A 19675-nucleotide genomic window follows, 5' to 3' on the forward strand; every position below is an offset into this window, starting at 1 on the left:
TAAATATATATATATATTTTAAAAAAATATATTTCACACAAAATTTAGAAATCAAAACTAAATATCAGAAATGAGTTATTAACATTTTTTTTCTTATTTATTTTGTATTTTCTTATAAATTAGATACATGCAATATGTATGTGTTGCATTTATTTTCTCTTTTTATACAGTTTTAAAGTCTGGAATTACTTTAATTAAATATATTATCCTCACTTTACATATTTAGTCCAATAGTTATTTGTTACTTATCTTATTGTATCATTGTCAATTCAAAACATAATTAATTACATTAGGGTTTCAAATTTGATAAATATGAAAACATGATGTAGATACTTTAATAGAATTGATTAGAAGTATCAACTTAATTTCTTAACATAAAATAAATAGTAAAAAAAAAATATACACTCATCCCTTGTTTTAATGGATAAAAAGGGGTAAGAGGTAAGTAACATCAGTTCAATTCACTTTGTTCCAAAACTAAGTCTGCAGTGACTAATAGCCACAATTACATTACAAAAGAAAGAGGAATTAACCTTTTTCCACTTTTCTAATCTTCCTCCTGAAGACACAGTAAAGAAAATTATGAAAAATAATAACAAATAACATACTGACATACTTTTTTTGTACTGACATACAAAAAAGGGGGCAAAACCATGAATCAATAAGAAGCACATGTGGTTCCACACATGTAAACAAAGTGACAACTAGCAGTCAGCTCCTGAAACAGTGGCTCATGTTGAGTGCTGCCAAACTCTGTCATAGGAAGCAGGACTTTCAAACTGAATCAGCTGTTCTAGATTTTGTCCATTGCTTCTGATATCCATTAAAGGAGGTTTGTAAGAGCCAAGGGATGAGTGTACAATTATTATTTGGTATCAATCACTTTCATCCTAAAATTTTAGAATTTAATTTGTAAATTCTTATTATTAAAAATTGTGTATATCTAAGATTTTTNATTCGTCATCCGAAAAATAAGTTATCCAAACCACCCCAGTCCCCAATTGATTCGGATAAACGACACTCTACTGTAATGGGTATTGTTCATGATGAGATTAGTTAATAAATAAATTTAACACTTTAGGAGATATGTATCCAAATGCCGAATCTGATGAAGAAGAACCTGACTGGGTCAAGAATGAGAGAGAGCAGTTTTCAAATTTTAGAGACAAAAATAAAGATGGATTTATGGATAAAGAAGAAGTCCGTGACTGGATTTTACCCGACGACTATGATCATAGTGAGGCCGAAGCCCGACACCTAGTTTACGAGTCGGATGCAAATAGGGTAAACAAGAACTGTATTTTGTAAAATTAATTAATTATTAATCCAGTTACTTAATCTAAAATTATTTCCAGGATAACAAGTTGAGTAAAGAAGAAGTTTTAGATAAATATGATTTATTTGTAGGAAGCCAAGCTACAGATTTTGGAGAAGCACTAGTCAGGCACGACGAATTTTGACTTAATAGAAAAGAATTAACTTATATCTTAGTGCCAATCTTTTAAGAATATCGATTTTGTTATTTTTCTATTTTTAATAAAATCCACACCTTACTATGCTGAAAGCAACTGTATATTTATGCAAATTAATGTATTTAATATGCTTAAAGCAGAAATTATATTACAATTTATAATATCAGTAAAATTTGTCTTCCTCTAGATACAAAATCAAATTAAATAATTTTTTTACATATAAATATTAAATGACCATGCAAAATTGAAATGAGAACATTGACGAGTTTGGATATTTTTTTATATATATATAATAAAATAAACAAAAATACTTTTGTATAATTTTTAATCTAAAATAATTTTATATCTTTAAAATAGAATAACAGGATGAATTTTGAATGCCAATAGCTTTAAAGATTAATAATCAGATACACATCTTGTGTTATTAGATATTTTATTGCTACTGCTTTGTTTAAAATATTTAAAACCAATAATAAACTTTTGTTTTTTTTAATTGCTTTTATTCATGATTGGGTTATGAAATGACATTACTCTTAGAGGTACAGACAAATTTACATTTTCTACACTCAAATACCTATTATAAAACTCTGCTTTTGTCTATTCTTATAAAAATCACTGTACCTCCTAAATTTAAATTTAATTAAATCAAATGACAAATTACAGGTAACCCCCGTAAAACACGGCACTTCTAAAGCATGGATTCACCCTAACACAGTTTGAGAATTGGTACCATCCCTGTATAACACGGTACTGTTATAGCATGGATTCACTCTGACATGGTTCGAAAATTGGGTAAAACCCTCGTACAACATGAAATGTAATACATTTTTACATACTTAAGTAATAATAGTTCACGAAAATAATAATTTTCGTGAACTATTAGTATTTAAGTATGTAAATTTTCTTTTCTTGCCTTCTGTCGATACACATGGTCCTTCTCGAAACTTGTTTCAATGTTGCAAGATTTCAACATTTCTGCTTCTGATGTTGCCAGATGTTTTTCCCTTATTTCATACTTGCTTTATTCTTCATAAGTGCTTAGCATCATATGAGGAAATTTATAAAGATCTTTTAACTAGAAGCAAGCAATCTAAAATTACATACATTTTGCAAAAGGTATCTGAAGATAATGCATAAATCTGAAGATAATACAGAAAAATGTTTAGAGGATAAGGATAACTTGCTGTTTTCTTTTTGGCAAGTTATCCTCAGTTTATAGTGCTTTTAGTGATAACGAAGAAAACATTATTTAATTCATATTAATATGTATCACTTAAATATCTTTATTAAAATTTTCTTATCTTAATTATGAAAATATAATAGCATGTTTTTTAATTTTTGGAACCTAACCCTCCTTTTCGTATTAGTTCTTTGTTTCGCATAACACGGCAATTTTTTGGAACGTAACTACCATGTTATACGGGGGTTATCTGTATTATAATATTTAAAAAGTGTATATAAAATAGTTAATTTTTAGTTAATTTAAAATATATTCATTTTTGTAGATGAATTTAATTTAACAAAAATTAAGTTTAAAAGTTATAATATTAAAAATTATTACTGGAATTTTAATTAGTAATATTGCTACTATAGGAATTGAAGAAATTGATACCAATGATGATGAAAATACTATTGCCTATAAAGAAATGTTACAAAGAGACAAGAGAAGATGGACAGCAGCTGATAAAAATGGTGATAATGCACTTTCGAAAGAAGAATTTTTGAACTTCTTACATCCTGAAGAAACACCAGAAATGAGAGATATTGTTATAATTGAAACTATGGAGGATATTGACAAAAATAAGGATGGAAAAATTTCATTAGATGAATATATTGGTATTGTTGTTTTTTTAAATTTTATGTATATACAGTAGAGCGTCGTTTATCCGAAACGTCCATTATCCGAAAGCATTCAAGTCGGCAAATTTAAATTTTCGCTAGTGCTGTGGCGCTGCAATCTTCGGCTATTTCTCGGGCTACTCAAATATTTTACGTTTTTGATACTAAATTAACATCTGAAGTATAATTTTTTATTGTTTTTATATTTTTCAATAAATTTATTTTGTTTGTACAAAATAAAAAAATAATTTTTAACGATACAATAGTCTTCGTTAGGCTTAACATCGACGAAAATTCAACGCAAAGCGACACGCAACGAGAGAAATTTCAACATGGGATAAATTAATATATTTTTTCGTACATGATTTGTTATCCGAAAAATAAGTTATCCAAACCACCCCAGTCCCCAATTGATTCGGATAAACGATGCTCTACTGTAATGGGTATTGTTCATGATGAGATTAGTTAATAAATAAATTTAACACTTTAGGAGATATGTATCCAAATGCCGAATCTGATGAAGAAGAACCTGACTGGGTCAAGAATGAGAGAGAGCAGTTTTCAAATTTTAGAGACAAAAATAAAGATGGATTTATGGATAAAGAAGAAGTCCGTGACTGGATTTTACCCGACGACTATGATCATAGTGAGGCCGAAGCCCGACACCTAGTTTACGAGTCGGATGCAAATAGGGTAAACAAGAACTGTATTTTGTAAAATTAATTAATTATTAATCCAGTTACTTAATCTAAAATTATTTCCAGGATAACAAGTTGAGTAAAGAAGAAGTTTTAGATAAATATGATTTATTTGTAGGAAGCCAAGCTACAGATTTTGGAGAAGCACTAGTCAGGCACGACGAATTTTGACTTAATAGAAAAGAATTAACTTATATCTTAGTGCCAATCTTTTAAGAATATCGATTTTGTTATTTTTCTATTTTTAATAAAATCCACACCTTACTATGCTGAAAGCAACTGTATATTTATGCAAATTAATGTATTTAATATGCTTAAAGCAGAAATTATATTACAATTTATAATATCAGTAAAATTTGTCTTCCTCTAGATACAAAATCAAATTAAATAATTTTTTTACATATAAATATTAAATGACACAACAATAAAATTTTTTTTATTTTTGCTTTGTTCAAATTTAATTGCAATAAAATAATCTAAAATATACTTATTTGTAAATAAATATTTATTTTTATTATTGTTATAAAATTAATCTTCTGATGCACCGTTAAACAATATCTTATTCTGTTTTTAAATTGACATAAATCTTAGTTTTGAATGATCTTTTTTGCATTTAATGTATTTCCTTTAATATCAGAATGTGCATTATAAATTATTTTGATTTTTAATTTTAACAGAAACATTATGCTGCTTTCTCACAGGACAAACACTACTTTGTTTAGATATCTAATATGTTTGATGCATTTAATAATGTTATACTATCCTGTTCCTACTGAGCAAATACAATGTACTGAATAATCTCATACATTAATTAATTTGGAGTAATAGTAATTTTACCTCTAATACTAGAGGTAGAATTAAAATAAATTTTGATAAAAAATGTTACATTACAAAGCAAGTACATTATACATAGTAAATCTTATGGCAAAATTCATTTAACAAATATCAATTATCTTACAAATATGATGTGAATGTAATTCAGTGACATACAGTGTAGTCAATGAATGATATTGAATTCTCATTTCCACTTTGGAGATAATTTATTGTTCATGATTATTTAGTTTTAATACATGAGTAAGTAATAATAAAATTACAATACTTTGAGAGTAAAACAAACACTTTGTCTATTGATACATGATATATATATATACAAGAATTTCCACTCAAAGAAATTTAAAATGGCATAAAATGATTAAACAGTTATATATGGGAAGAGGTAAAATTACACACAAATAATGATTTAAAATTTTAGAAATTCCACTTGGTTAGGAATTAGGAAAATACAATAGATTCTTACTTTAATGATCTGATAGTTGTCATCAAGTAAGCTGTCGCAAATCAGTCTCTCAAATTCTTTGTTGTTAACTTAGGGTCTGTTTCTAAAAGTTCTGTAAACTATACAATACTACACTAGAATGGCTGATTATAGAAAAGATATAACATTTTGTGTTGTAGATAACTTATAGATGTAAAAGTGGAAGATTGTAAAGAGAACAAGTCATAAAATGAGGTCTCTCGTATTTCAAATTTGAAATCTGAAAAATAAAACTTTGTTAATAGTGAATAATTCCCCTATTCTCAATGTAAACAAATTATATTTTATAACAAGGTTATCTTAACATGCAAAAACAGTTTGTTGCATAAGAATATGATGATAAAAATAGTGTATGCATGTAACAACATATTTTTATCAAAGTTATTATATTGAGATGATGCATTTTTTCCCCTCCTGTAAATTTGGATTTTTTCTTCTTATTACTGAAAGTTAAGGACCAAATTCATGAAAATATTATAAGGTATGCAACTTAAAACCAATCATTTACTTAAATGAATCATATTTTGATATACTTGTAAATAAAAATTAAGAAGCGAGATGCCTTAGCTAGTTGGTCAATTGAGGGGCGAGTTTCAAAGTCAACAATGTCCACTTTTCAGAATTTTTTTAGAATAAAAAAACAGAGCATAAAAACTACATTTGCCTCATTTGTGTTTTCGATTTTATATATTTGTTCTTTACAATTTAAAAATTCTTATAGATTTTAATTGTAATAGTATTGTAAAAGATTGCTGATTTTGAAATAAAAATTTGCAGTTAAAGCCAAACAATTGCTAAATTATAGGCTATAATATGGCTATGTTATTAAATAAGTAATTTGATTTAATAATTATAATAAACTTATGAAATCTAGTACAAGATGGCAGGCAGTTATTATAATAACTGCCTATCTGTAAGCATATTATTTAGTATTTAATTAATTACATTAGCAAATTTATCAGACTATAATATGGCTATCATTTGGCTTCAACTCACAAACCCAATTTATATTTAATGTTTATATGCATAAAAATCTCCATATTTAATCAAAAACATTGCTAAGTTTGATATAACTGAATTTGGAGATTAATGAAACAATGGATTGGATCAAATTTACCAAACTATTTCTGAAATTTAGGATAGAAAAACTGCAGAATTAGGAGAAACATAAAACAGAAAAACTAAAGGAATAAGAGATATAAGATAAGGGTATCTCATTTTCATGAAAGTCAAGGTTAAATATTAAAGTAAAATATTCTTACAAAAGACACTTCTACTTTTTCTGTAGCATTGTAAACTCCAAAATTTGAAAATATTAAGTGGATAAGAACTAATTCCACACACATCAGAAGAAATAAATTTGAGAGTTCATTCATATTGTAGCAGGAAAACCCTAAAGTTACAAAAATATCTGCACTTGCAGCATTTTAAGTCCAGATGAGCAGGAGAAAAGAATGGTCCCTTTTTATGCAATGGTCAGCAGCAGTTGGAGTTTGTTCATTCTTGCAAGATGTTATGGCCACAAGATTAAAATATAATTACCATAATACATATTATTTTTTCTTAAAAATATTGTGTATTAGTTGTATAATAAATGATTAAACAAGAACAATTTTCACATGTCCAATTTAAGCTTTTTTTATACCTTAGTGAATTTAATGTGATATGAATACAAAAGTTTTATATGAAATAATTTTTAATCTGAAATGGCCACAGCTGTTTATTTTATCCAAGTTTTAGTTAACTGGGGTAGCATCGGTCCACGTTACTCGGATAATTGAGGTTCTACTATATGTAAATGAAGTTAATGCTGTAGGGATTAAGATGGCTAGGTTAGCCTACTCACCTAAATTTCTTAGCAATGCTTCTTTTGTACTTATCTGATTGCTGTATTCATTTTCAAATCTTTGTTGACATTACTGAAAAAATTAATGAACTGCAGCTTCATTTGTATCCATATTTACAGACAAATCCTCAATAATTTAATAAGTAAAGAAACTATAATCTCAAATCACTATTATAATTTCAAAGCAATGCAGGATAGTAATATACAATAAAATTTTACACTCTGGATAATTTAGATAGATCGCTGAGTTTGGAAAAACATGAAGATTACTGGATTTGATTTTGATAGCAAACTTTGGCAATATCTAATTTATTTTTATTAACATTTTTTTAAATAATAAAGAATATTGTATAGTAAATACATGGTCTTCCAAATAAATTAGTTAGAATGTTACATTTTAAATTATGTTGTTATCTGAAAACATGTAATTAAAACATTGGAAAGCTGTCCAAATTTTACATTTGCCCATTACAATTTCTCAATGTGTGCACCTCATGTCACACGGCACACATCCAACTGATACTCAAATTCTTCCTACACTCACTAAAACATATCCATTATCACTCCTCCCATAGTAGCCATAATTCTACAATTCGTGCAAATTACTCGTATTGCATAATGAATGATTCCAATTTTGCAAACTGCAGAACACAGAACACCTTCTCTATAGCAAAGTTGCCATTTTTGTTTAAGGCACTTCTTGCAGGCAGTAAACAACAACGTATTTTGAATGCAGTTGGGAGATGAAACTAAGGCAGTTACTTTATTGATCGGTGTAAAGTATTGACCTTTTAGCAGAGAGGGAACAAAAGAAGCATGACTTTGTCAATTGGACCCATGTGAGGTTGGATAATATACCACTTGTAAGGTGTTAACTTGTGCACAGAGGGAAAACAAAGGAAGTGCCGACTTTGTCAATTGGACCCACCTGTCCAATTGACCATTTGCCATATGGTAAACAACTGAATGTAAAAAAGCGGCGGATGTTACTATAAGCTTGACTCTCGTTTGATAACAGCACACCTAAGTTAAAGCTGTTCAGGCAAGAAAAGTTTGCGATTGGTTGGAAGTTTGTCCAAAAAACCCTTAAATTGCGGGACAAAGGGGAGAGGGAGGAGAGAAGGGCAAGAGACTGGTACACGGTAATAGAGAGGTTGTGGCCAACGTTTTCATCGCTAAAACGTGTACGTCGGACATTCAGCGCCGCCTTCCTGTAAGCCTAGGAGTTTGACAATGATGCTTGGAATGTCGAGCACGATTCCACTGACTATCAAAACACCATTGTCAAACTTCTAGGCGTATAGGAAAGCGGTACTGAACGTCCGACGTACACGTTTTCGCGATGAAAACGTCGGCCGCAACCTCTCTAGTATCAGGCACTTGGGAAGTCCGCTGAGTGTAGAGAGTGTGTTCTCCTCTGGTAAACATCTCAGGGATGGGTTAGTGCAGAGACTGGACTGACTGTGCAGTTGAGCCAACTCCACAAGCTGAGGCCTCTCCAAAGTTTAATAGTTCCCAGAAACCAATCTAGTATGTGAGTCACCATGCTTTGTCACCCTGTATATACAGGGTGTATCAGAATGATGTTTTAAAAATTTGGGGGTTGTAGAGGATGAAATTTTGAACATTTTGATATAAGGAACCCAAAGCCAGAAATGTGATATAAAGTTTTTATAGCACTTTGCACTCGGTATGCTGAATGAAACAGCAGAATACAGTATTTATGACATGTTTTATTGACAAAATAGTATAGTACAATCAAATTGTACATCGAATCAGCAGCTGCACTACTTTAGAGTAAATGTTTAATGTGATGACCACCAACTTCATAATGGGCAATGACGAACCATGTTTTGTCCAACTCTCTGTAAGATGCCACGCTCCCATCTGATGGTATTAAATACTGTAAAAATGCACTCTAAGCTCATGAACTGTTCCTACAGGTGTTGCATACACAAGGGACTTTACATAACCTCAGAGGAAGAAGTCAAGAACAATAACATGACGTCAATGGACGGAAGGTTAACTACCAAAGTGAAGGGCGGTCAAGCACTTCCTACTGCTGTAGAAACTTTATATCACATTTCCGGCTTATATCACAACGTTGAAAATTTCATCCTCTACGATCCCCCAAATTTTTAAAATGTTATTCTGATAAACCCTGTTTATTATGTTTTCGAACTTGTACTTTTTGCATATAGAATCTGTAAATAAACTGTAAATATTATCAATTTGAGTGTGGAGGTATGCTTTCCATCGAACCTGGATCACTACATCGAATTGTGATACACACGGAAATCAACTCAACAAGTTAGTGAAGATCTAGTGAAGTTCTTTCCCAATCGGTATATATTGAATATTTTTCATACAAAGATTCACACCATATCAATAATCAAAAATAGACAATATGTGGAGATTTCAGAATTTGAAACTAGGCCCTCAATGGTTTGCAAAACTTCATTGGGTAGAATCATTGAAGTCTCAATTTTAGCAACTATTAATACTTTTCTGTTCCTTAGATTTTGTAAATTGTTCATTTATTCTGAACGAACTGTTCTATATTATATTTTAATATCAATGAGGAAGGCTTATAAATCATTAGAGTAAAAAAATATGTTTCATAAATACAAACTTCAATTTATTACTCTCATTTTTTACATTCTCAATTGGTTTGTGATTTAAAGGTTGTTTTTTTTTTCTGGGGTTAATAAAATAATAATGAGAATTACTACTATTTACAATATTTATTTCATAAAAAGTTAAAAAACTCTTGAATTTACAACTTTCTATACACACAATAATGCTGGATTATATTACAATAATTATATTACAAATGAAATGTGTTTTCTATATAAATAAATGAAAAATTCATAAATAAGGAAAAACGTCTATTTTTTTTATAAAAATTCACTATTTAGAATATAAATTACACAAAATATTTCTTTTTTAAAGCAGAGAGATAATCTTTGGCAGATTCGTCATCTTTTTTATGGCGAGGAGGAATAGAAATGTCTATTCTAGGACCTGAAAAATGGAATAAAGTTAAATTATTTGAAAAGTTATCATTTCTAGTAAATAATAATGTATGAATTACCATACCAGAATTTAAATGTCTTGTTATGGCATTATCTAATTTTATCTGAAACTCTGGTAAAACTTTATTAGAGTTATCGTGTTCTTTCTCTTTAAGTAGCTGTAAATTTGTTGGCGTGTGTATCACAGAAAAACTATTCCTCAGAGGAGGCGGGTCTTTAGATTGTAAATGAATATCTGATGAATTCCTTCTGTCTATTGGCATATTATTTAAAGAAGAAATGGAACTCCATCTATAAACAACACAATTAAGAAATATTTGTATTTACAAAAAAGTTACAAAGTAATAAAAGTTAAAAACAACCTTCTGTCAGGAACATAATTTAAAAACGATACATTAGGTCTTTCATTCTCGCTGGATAATTTAACAGGCGTTTCTATATCTTGAACAGGGTTTTTGGAATTATCGAATTCATATTTTCTCTGCAGAAGATCTCTTTCCTGTTCTAAAATGTCATACTCTTGTCCTTTACTAATGATTGAAGACTGTAATTGAGAAAGTTCTTTCTAGAGATGGAAAAAAAACAATCACTGCTTGTTATAATTTGATGTTTTTCTTAATAAAGAAAATTTATATTACCATTAATTTATTTTTCGTTTTTATAAAATCATTTTTCTCTGGCAATTCTGGTTTTTGTTGTTGATTTTTTCTCAGTTGTAAACTGATATCTCTCAGAACATGGTAAATCTCCTCATGATTCTAAAAATAATCTCATATTATGCATATTAAAACAAAAAACTCAAATTATAAAACAATTATGAACAGGTAAAAATTTTAAAATCTTACCCTATTTTCCAACTGTTTATATCCAGATTCTATTGGACTTGTTTCCATCCTTTGATCTTTATTTTGAGACTTAGCCCTTTTTAATTCATTTAATAATTCTTCAATTAATGTGGTCTGAATTGTGCGTAAGGAATGCAGTTCTAAATTATAAAATATACAGAATGTAACTTTTAATTATGTCATTCTCTTGCATTAAACTGATGGCATACATTACTAAATAAAAATAAATAGCAGAAAGAACTCAAAATTTGAAAATTAAATATATTTATAAACATCAAATTCTATTTTACAGGTATGTAAAATTAGAGCTTGCCAATATGCAATGATTTTGATCTAATTTTATTTTATTTTCTAGCAAAATTCATTACCTAACAGATAATACTAAGTGTTTAAGTGGCAACAAAATCAACTTAGAAGTTCTGAAAAAAATTACAATTAAAGTAGATTCATAAGATTTGACTTAAAACTGCAAATTATAAAAATTAAAAATACTTTTTTACCTGTTTCCAGTAGAGAACATTTTGATTCTGCTTCGTATCTCAAATTTCGTTCAACTCCCATCTCTTTTTGAAGTTGCTCAATCTATAAAGTAATTAAACTTAATTAAATATATATATATATATATATTTAAATAAAGTAGGAAAAAGAAATAAATACTTACTTGTTTATTAAGATCATCAATTTTTGTTCTCCATTCTTCTCTTTGATATCTCTGTTCTAAATCATGAGTAAAATTATCCAAACTCTGTCAAAAAAATGGAAAAAAAAATTGATTTACTTCAAATAATTTGTTTTTTAATGTTGCTGCTTAACATTGATTAGTACCGGAGATTTTATTTATGTACTGAAATTGTATTATGCACGGGATGTTGCATATATGTAATGCTTATTGTATATTATGTTTTGTTTTTGTATGTATGGACTTAGATTTTGTACAGAGATTACCTTTTTACTGTATTATATGTACTATATTTGTCTTTTGTGGAGACACCCTGTACAAAGGGTATTTGTATCTTGTATTAAATAAATAAACAAACATTGATTAACTTATAAACTTGATAAATTTTTATTGTTAAAGTTATTTCAGATATAATGCTGTTATACTCAGCCTCTTTCAATCTTATAGTATAGTATAGAATGTATAGGAAGACTAGAAAATATTTATTAAAATTCAGAATGATTTATGTAAAAATGCATTCTCCATTTTTCAAACTTAATCTAAAATATTTTGATTATCCAAAAACATCACAAAAATGAATTTAACTCAGCTTTTCTTTAACAGATTCCATAAATTAACAAAATTAATTTCAAAGATTTCTATAAAAATCATAAATAAAATAAAATAAAAAATTCTTGTCAATCAGAAACCTGAATTTTTGGATTATTTTTAGGTTATACTTTAACATGGCTCAAAAATAATCTGATAATTTAGTTTACTAATTGACTAAAGAAGTTGGATTTGGTTTATACTGTACAGTTTTACGATTCCTCTTTATACAAATAAAGATATTAAAAAGATTATAATATTATATTGAATAGACAATCAAAAAGAATTGCAAAATGAAAACTTTTTTCTATTCTGAATAAATAAATAATTTTTAAAAATAATATACAGTACACCCTCTTATAACACAGGTTCATATAACATGAATTCGTATAACACAGCAAAAAAATTGAGATTGTGTTCGTATAACATGCTAAAAGAGACTCGTATAACACGGTAAAAAGTCATCGCCGACTTGTGTTGCGATAGGATTGGTCGAATCTGGACCAATAACAGACATTGCACAAACCATTGAGTTTAAACGAGCAGCGGACTTACTAAAAACCATTTATTATTTAAAGGCCATAAAAATTATATTTATATTAATGATGTCTCCAAAGTTCAGCAAATTTTTCATAGAAAAATAACTTATCAGGAAACACGCGCCCGCCATTCAACGAGCTGCTGTGCGATGAAAACAAGTTTAACCAATGGCATCATCAAACAACGCGCGCTCGGTAAATAATCCTACAATTTTTTGTTTATAGCATAGTTTATATGGATTATTCCCAAAAAATTATACGTGTTTTGGAAATGTTGAGTGAAATTAGTCTAGAATCGATTAATTTTATGGAAGAAAACCTTTCAAACAGCTGTAGCCGCTAAACTGCACTTGTGCCAGGCTGTAATTGGCTCATGTATTTAAGTGACTCATACAACACGGAATTCATATAATATGGAACGTATCTACTGTGTTATAGGGGGTCTACTGTATTCCAAAATTATTTAACATATAAAGTATCATATTGAATAATATAAATCAAACTTGTGTAAATCAAATTAATAGTGGCTTGCCCCTGTACATCATACTTTTCCTTTAACAGTAGAGTCATGTCAGTCATCTATCTAACATCTTTCAGAGAAAAATTTTTGAACTGAAATAACATGACTTCTTGTTTGCATCAGAAGTTCATACATAGTTAATTGAGGCTTCCTGCCCCTAAGGTTTCCATAACTGGTCTCATCTTTCATCTATCTAACTCTGTTCCCGAGATTAAAGAAAGATGGATGGATGGATGGATGGATGGATGGATGACAATGGAAATTTATAAGTCTATGATTTTTTTCAAATTGCAGCCCCATAAAATGCCTGTCTAAGATAAACCCCCTAAAAAAATGAAAACTTACCTAAATGATAAATAAATGTTGGAATAGAATGACTTATTATAAAAAATACTATTATAATACAGAAACCTAATATGAAAATGGAAAACTTTTTAAGAATCACATGCATAACATAACCCAACCTGAGTGGAATTTTATGTCGTGACTGCAGCTAAATTCTAAATCATAATTAACAGTGTAACTTGAGGGCTTGAATCATGGTTGACTCATTAGTATTAATTCCACTTGCAAGTATCCAGTTGGAACAGTGAGCAATAGTGGCAGCTACTATGGGAACAAAGACATCTCTTTAATTAATCATCATGCTGATAAAGAAAATTCCAATAAGTTGAATATTTGCTGCTTCTGCTAAGATTCATTGCTTTTGATAACTAACAAAGTGATATTATATATCTGATGTCAGAATGATTAAATCTATCTCATGCTTGAAAGTGTGAAAGTGCATCTAATTGGCTAATGTATTATGTTTCCAATTGATTCTTTTGCATAGCTGCAAATGCTACCGCGTTTAATAGAATAAACCTCTATAAAGCATTCTGTTTTGAACAAATTTTCTTTTATATATATGAATCATTCATGAAATATATATATGAAGGAAAGAGATTGACAATCATCAACTCTAAATGTAAGACTGTTTATATACTCAGCCCTGCTCTAAAATTTTAAATATAATTATGACACTAAAAAATTGTTTCAATACTTGAATCCAAAATGCTGTATCTAAAAAATTACTAGTGCATGTCAGATAAACAGAACAAATCTTTTCTATATGCTAACATGATAAGATTAAACTTCTTAAATAATTAAGTATAATATTAATTTTACATTTAAATTATAATGACATATTTACTTTAATGCTAACTCACCTTAATTTTGTTATTTGACATAGCAAGTTCTGTTTTTAGCTTCGATATAATATCCATTAATTGATGAATTCTGTAAATTTGAATATTTTCCATCTCTTACTAAATCAATAACTTCAACTATCATAATCCAATCAAAATTTCAGATTTATTTAAAATTAAAAAGATTTATTAGATTAATAAATTATTACAAATATAATGTACTTACAAATTACATGACAAACTTATTATATTAAACTTTTTAAATATTTGTAATAAGTTTGTTGTCTTGTCATGTCAATAATATCAATAAGTGTAACTAAACTTGTAGCAGCAACTTATAAATTATAACAATTTTAGAAAATGAATTTTAATTATTGTATAATAAGAAAAAATCTTTTTTATCAATATAAAAAAATCAATACAAATTTCAAATAATAAAACTGGATAGCAATTTTTATTGCTATTTCCATTTTATAATGTATTTCACGCATTAACGTTTGTAGTTTTGCAACATAATACCTTCAAAAATAAATTATTTAACAAATTTTTCATTGTTATCTTCCTTTCTTTAGTAATCAATACATTAATATTAAAGTATAATATTCTACCAAATAATGAATTATTCAACACAGCTATTGAGATTTAATTAATGATTAGTAAGATAAATAAAAACGAGTGAAGTTCCTTACATGCTCTTACTTTTATGTAAAGTTAATTTGATCTTTCTCTAAAAATAAATTTCCAACACAACAACTTTAAAAATACAATGTTTTTAAAAGATAAACATATGTAAGATGGCCGATCCGGGGGAGATAGGGGGCTTGAAACCCACTTCACGGCACCTGTGTAAGGTTGCCGTCTCCTAGGTGAGATCTATTAATCCCGCATCAGGATGGACCTAAGGGAAGGTTGTATGTGGGCGGTGACATAGGAGTCAAATGACGACAAGTGTTTTACACAAGAAAGCCGTTTATTTGTTAACATATATGCTTACATCGGCAATCGACAGTCCTTCACTAGATTCTTCCCTCGAAGATGCGGAGTGTGAGAACTTCGGCGTCGGTCGTAGCCCCGGGGTGGACGAGATGCTGTTGCTGATCACGGCGGACGATCGGAAGATATAAGCGGCGGAGTCCACAGTTCCTTTGCGACGACACACCACAATAGAAGTCACTACCTTTCGTGGAGTCGGAGGAGAGCCCCCCTGACCTCGGATTTCGGATTTTTATAGTTTTTCTCTTCCACTATTCGGACTTCCGATTGGCCCTTCATCCCCTTTCTCGCTTCCCGATTGGTCTCTCTTTTGTTTTGGGATAAACTGAGACCGCCTCAGGTCACGGGAAAGGTCCGATTCCAGGTGTCTGCTCGACGCCGTTCTGTCGGATGTTGACAAAATTGCAAGACTCGCGCTCATAATTTAACTCCGTTACTCGCGATTTCTGTCATCTGGGTACTCGAACGATCATATGCAATGATTTATCTCTCTTAAATCTTTCCCTCTTTTCAGAAATTGTTTCCCTAGATTGACTGTTTATGAGCGCGGGGGTCAAAGTTCTACCTGCATATGACCACTTGTCTCTGATTTATAACTTTTCACTCTGACATCGACAGTTCGTTTAACACGTGTTCGAGTCATCCGAGACTCGTTGTCTACATTTTGTGCCGCGTTGTTTAGATTAAGGGATTTTCCTCCCCTTCTCATTTTTAATCTATCGTTATTATTTAATCATAGGAATATCGCGATTTACATGATTCGGACCTCGGTTGGGTCTTCACAATATGTATTATAGAGATCACTTTGTTCAATAGGGAAACTGGTATATTAATGTTATAGTTGCTTTAATTTTGCTTACTAACAATAATAATGTTAGCAACATAAGTAAAAGGTTAATGAAGCTCTGACCCATAATGCCCATGATAAATTATGGAGTCCAGATTGGATTTGAACCTGGTTCCCCACAACAGTAGGCTGACATCTTACCATGCAGCTATCTGGCTATCTATACAAAAATTATAAATTGTGAAATAAAGTGAAAAATGTTATTTATTTAAATATGATATATACTAATATAATGATTACATGCTTTACATTAGAAAATTGAATTTTTAAGGGCTTACAGAAACAAAATCTAAATTGATATTTAGATATGTCTGTACATCTAGGTCTAAGCCATGACTTTTAACATGGCTAACAAACAGTTCACAATATGAATTATTTCTTCAAAGATGAAAATTATGTGGCATAGGAATACTTTAAATTAGATTTCTCAAACTACAGGGTGTCCTGAAAGGGCGAGTGGAGTTTAAAAGTAAAATAAATTAAAAATAAAAAATGTTCAAAGAAAGTTTTGTTTTTATTTTCAATCTATAGTTATTGGAAAATTATTTACTAAAATTATGTTATCTAAATGGCATCCGTTACACTCCTGGCACTCTTCTAATCTTCAGCGAAGATTTCTCAGTACACGTTGACACAAAGCCTGAGATACCGATGCCATTTCTGCTGTGATATTCTGCTTTAATTGAGTTAATGTCCTTGGCTTATTTTCATACACCCTCTCTTTAAGAAATCCCCATAAGAAATAGTCCAGAGAACTCAGGTCTGGACTGCATGGTGGCCAGTTAACATCACCTCTGCAAAATCACCTTATTGGGGAATCACCTTTACGGCTTCAATTGATTAATTTGATGTGTGACAAGTGGCACCATCTTGTTGAAACCATGAATCAATTGAAACCATAAAGGAGTTATTCCCCAATAAGCTAATTTCACATAGAGGTGATGTTAACTGGCCACCATGCAGTCCAGACCTGAGTTCTCTGGACTATTTCTTATGGGGATTTCTTAAAGAGAGGGTGTATGAAAATAAGCCAAGGACATTAACTCAATTAAAGCAGAATATCACAGCAGAAATGGCATCGGTATCTCAGGCTTTGTGTCAACGTGTACTGAGAAATCTTCGCTTAAGATTAGAAGAGTGCCAGGAGTGTAACGGATGCCATTTAGATAACATAATTTTAGTAAATAATTTTCCAATAACCATAGATTGAAAATAAAAACAAAACTTTCTTTGAACATTTTTTATTTTTAATTTATTTTACTTTTAAACTGCACTCGCCCTTTCTGGACACCCTGTACGTAGATCAGTGTTTAGTTATGATATGTGCTGGATTGAAGAAGAATTGAAAATGTTAGAAATAATCAGTATTTAGGAATTATTACGCTAAAGAGAACAATATATTTCATTGAATAACTTTTTATTAATTTTTAATTCTAATGAATTGTATTGTGAATTATTGCATTGGAATAATCACCAGAAAAATCTTTTATCCCTTTTGCATTTTATTGTAGAGGTACAGCCTCAAATAAAAGGTTGTCTTTGTAAGTAAATTGTTTGGACCATTGTTGGTGTAGTGAACAATGAAAAATGAAGACATTTTGTAGCTTCAATATATTTATATATTTCATATTTTTATTTTTTTTATATTTTTCACTTATTACTATTTCTCTACTAATCTGTAATATATATTTTAATTAAATTTCTTATGACTGCTGTTATATATATATTGTAAAGTCTTTGTAAATCCGCACTTAAAATGTAAATTTTAATATTGGCGGTAGACTATCACACAGCTTTAGCCAATGATTTCACTTTATTCTATTACTATAGATGCATTTCGGTCCTTTTCTAAAAAAGGTCCCTCTTCAGTACTATAAAATACAAAAGTTTACATAAACTTTTTCTGCAAGTAAATATTTAACATAACAATAAATATTTTAGTATTACAATACCATTTGAGTACACAGTTTTATTTATACATCCCTTTAGCACTTTCATCTTGAGCGCACTAAATTATTTTTATTTATGTCTTGCTGTAACAAATTTTACTCTATATTAGATCTAACAATTATACTCAATAAAACTTTTAAAAATCTACAAAAATTTCAAAAAATTATCTAAATAAGTTTTAAAAAAATTACAGATGTAGATCTTGATTAACGTTATAAAAACGAATTTTAAAAAACTTACCGTGTGTATTTTTCTATGTTATGATAGTCCATGAACTGTCTTTTTTATTAATTATACACAATAAAAACACTCCACTGGTAACTATTTAACAGACTTTTGCACACTATAAACCACTCTGATAGTAACTGTTCACAAGTACACTGTTGGAGTAATTCTAAGTGACTCGTTCCTTCTATTTCATGACGTCATTCATTAATTTCTTTTATTACGGAATACCATTTTTGATCAATTTGCATACCACTAGACACATTTATTAATTGATTATTGTTTTTTCTATTATATTTTATAATTTCAACGTGTTCTTTAAATTTTCTCTTGTATATATCTCTTTCATTATGTAATATCTGTACACTATTAATATCTAACTTACAATTATTGTTTTGTATTACATGGTTATACCATGGAGAGTTACTATTTTTTAATCGAATGGCGGCTTCATGTTCTTTAATGCGTTTTTCTAATTTACGGCCTGTTTTGCCGATATAAGTTTCCGATTTATTACATTTACAATTTATTTTGTATATAGTTCCTATTTTGTCTTTTTTATCAATTTTATCTGAATTAGTTTTCATTTTAATATTGTGGAAAAGTTTATTTGTTAAGGATGGGGCCAAAACAACATTTTCATTTTTTAAATTCTTAACACAATCACTATAAATATTGNTATGTTAATATATATTAAATATAAACATAACTAATAGTGACAAATTTCTGAATTTATAATTATATAATTGTTTAAATCAATTCTTATAATGATAAGTCTTTAAATTAATTATTAAAGACCTTGGGACAAAAACAAGTTAACTCATTTTTTCAAGTTCCTGGAAAGTTATTCTAAAGTTCCAAATTTGCCTTGTATTGAGGGCAGAGTGCAAATGATTAACTATATTAGGGCTTGATAGTCCAATCTATGAAAAGTCATGAGTTATGAATCTGGAAATAAAATCTGCCCTGTATGCGTAAAAATTCAATAATGTTCAACAAAGAGACTGAGTTAACATTTTCTTGCTGAAAGGTCTTCAATTAATTTTAAAAATTACAGACAGCCCAAGAAATCTGGTTTTATTTGGATTAGTTTTAAA

The 19675-nt window shown here is 29.3% G+C and overlaps 2 protein-coding genes across 2 annotated transcripts in view; one reads left to right on the plus strand and one right to left on the minus strand.

Moving 5' to 3' along the window:
- Positions 1-4284, plus strand: part of LOC111616091 (calumenin-like) — a 12018-nt gene extending 7734 nt beyond the window's left edge. The window contains exons 4-6 of the mRNA XM_023357525.1: positions 3066-3308; positions 3802-4004; positions 4076-4284. Coding sequence (XP_023213293.1) covers positions 3066-3308; positions 3802-4004; positions 4076-4180 — 551 coding nt within the window. The 3' untranslated portion in view covers positions 4181-4284. The remainder of the gene's footprint in view (positions 1-3065; positions 3309-3801; positions 4005-4075) is intronic.
- Positions 4285-4565: 281 nt separating this feature from the next.
- Positions 4566-19675, minus strand: part of LOC111616093 (reticulocyte-binding protein PFD0110w-like) — a 57561-nt gene continuing 42451 nt past the window's right edge. The window contains exons 22-30 of the mRNA XM_023357526.1: positions 14585-14654; positions 11712-11795; positions 11551-11632; positions 11051-11190; positions 10844-10963; positions 10568-10770; positions 10270-10496; positions 10101-10194; positions 4566-5544 (exon numbers count right to left, since the gene is read on the minus strand). Of these exons, the coding sequence (XP_023213294.1) occupies positions 5532-5544; positions 10101-10194; positions 10270-10496; positions 10568-10770; positions 10844-10963; positions 11051-11190; positions 11551-11632; positions 11712-11795; positions 14585-14654 (1033 nt within the window). The 3' untranslated portion in view covers positions 4566-5531. The remainder of the gene's footprint in view (positions 5545-10100; positions 10195-10269; positions 10497-10567; positions 10771-10843; positions 10964-11050; positions 11191-11550; positions 11633-11711; positions 11796-14584; positions 14655-19675) is intronic.

The sequence above is a fragment of the Centruroides sculpturatus genome, unplaced genomic scaffold, assembly GCF_000671375.1.
Source record: "Centruroides sculpturatus isolate CEXI.00-Female unplaced genomic scaffold, Cexi_2.0 scaffold1524, whole genome shotgun sequence".
Taxonomy (NCBI): domain Eukaryota; kingdom Metazoa; phylum Arthropoda; class Arachnida; order Scorpiones; family Buthidae; genus Centruroides; species Centruroides sculpturatus.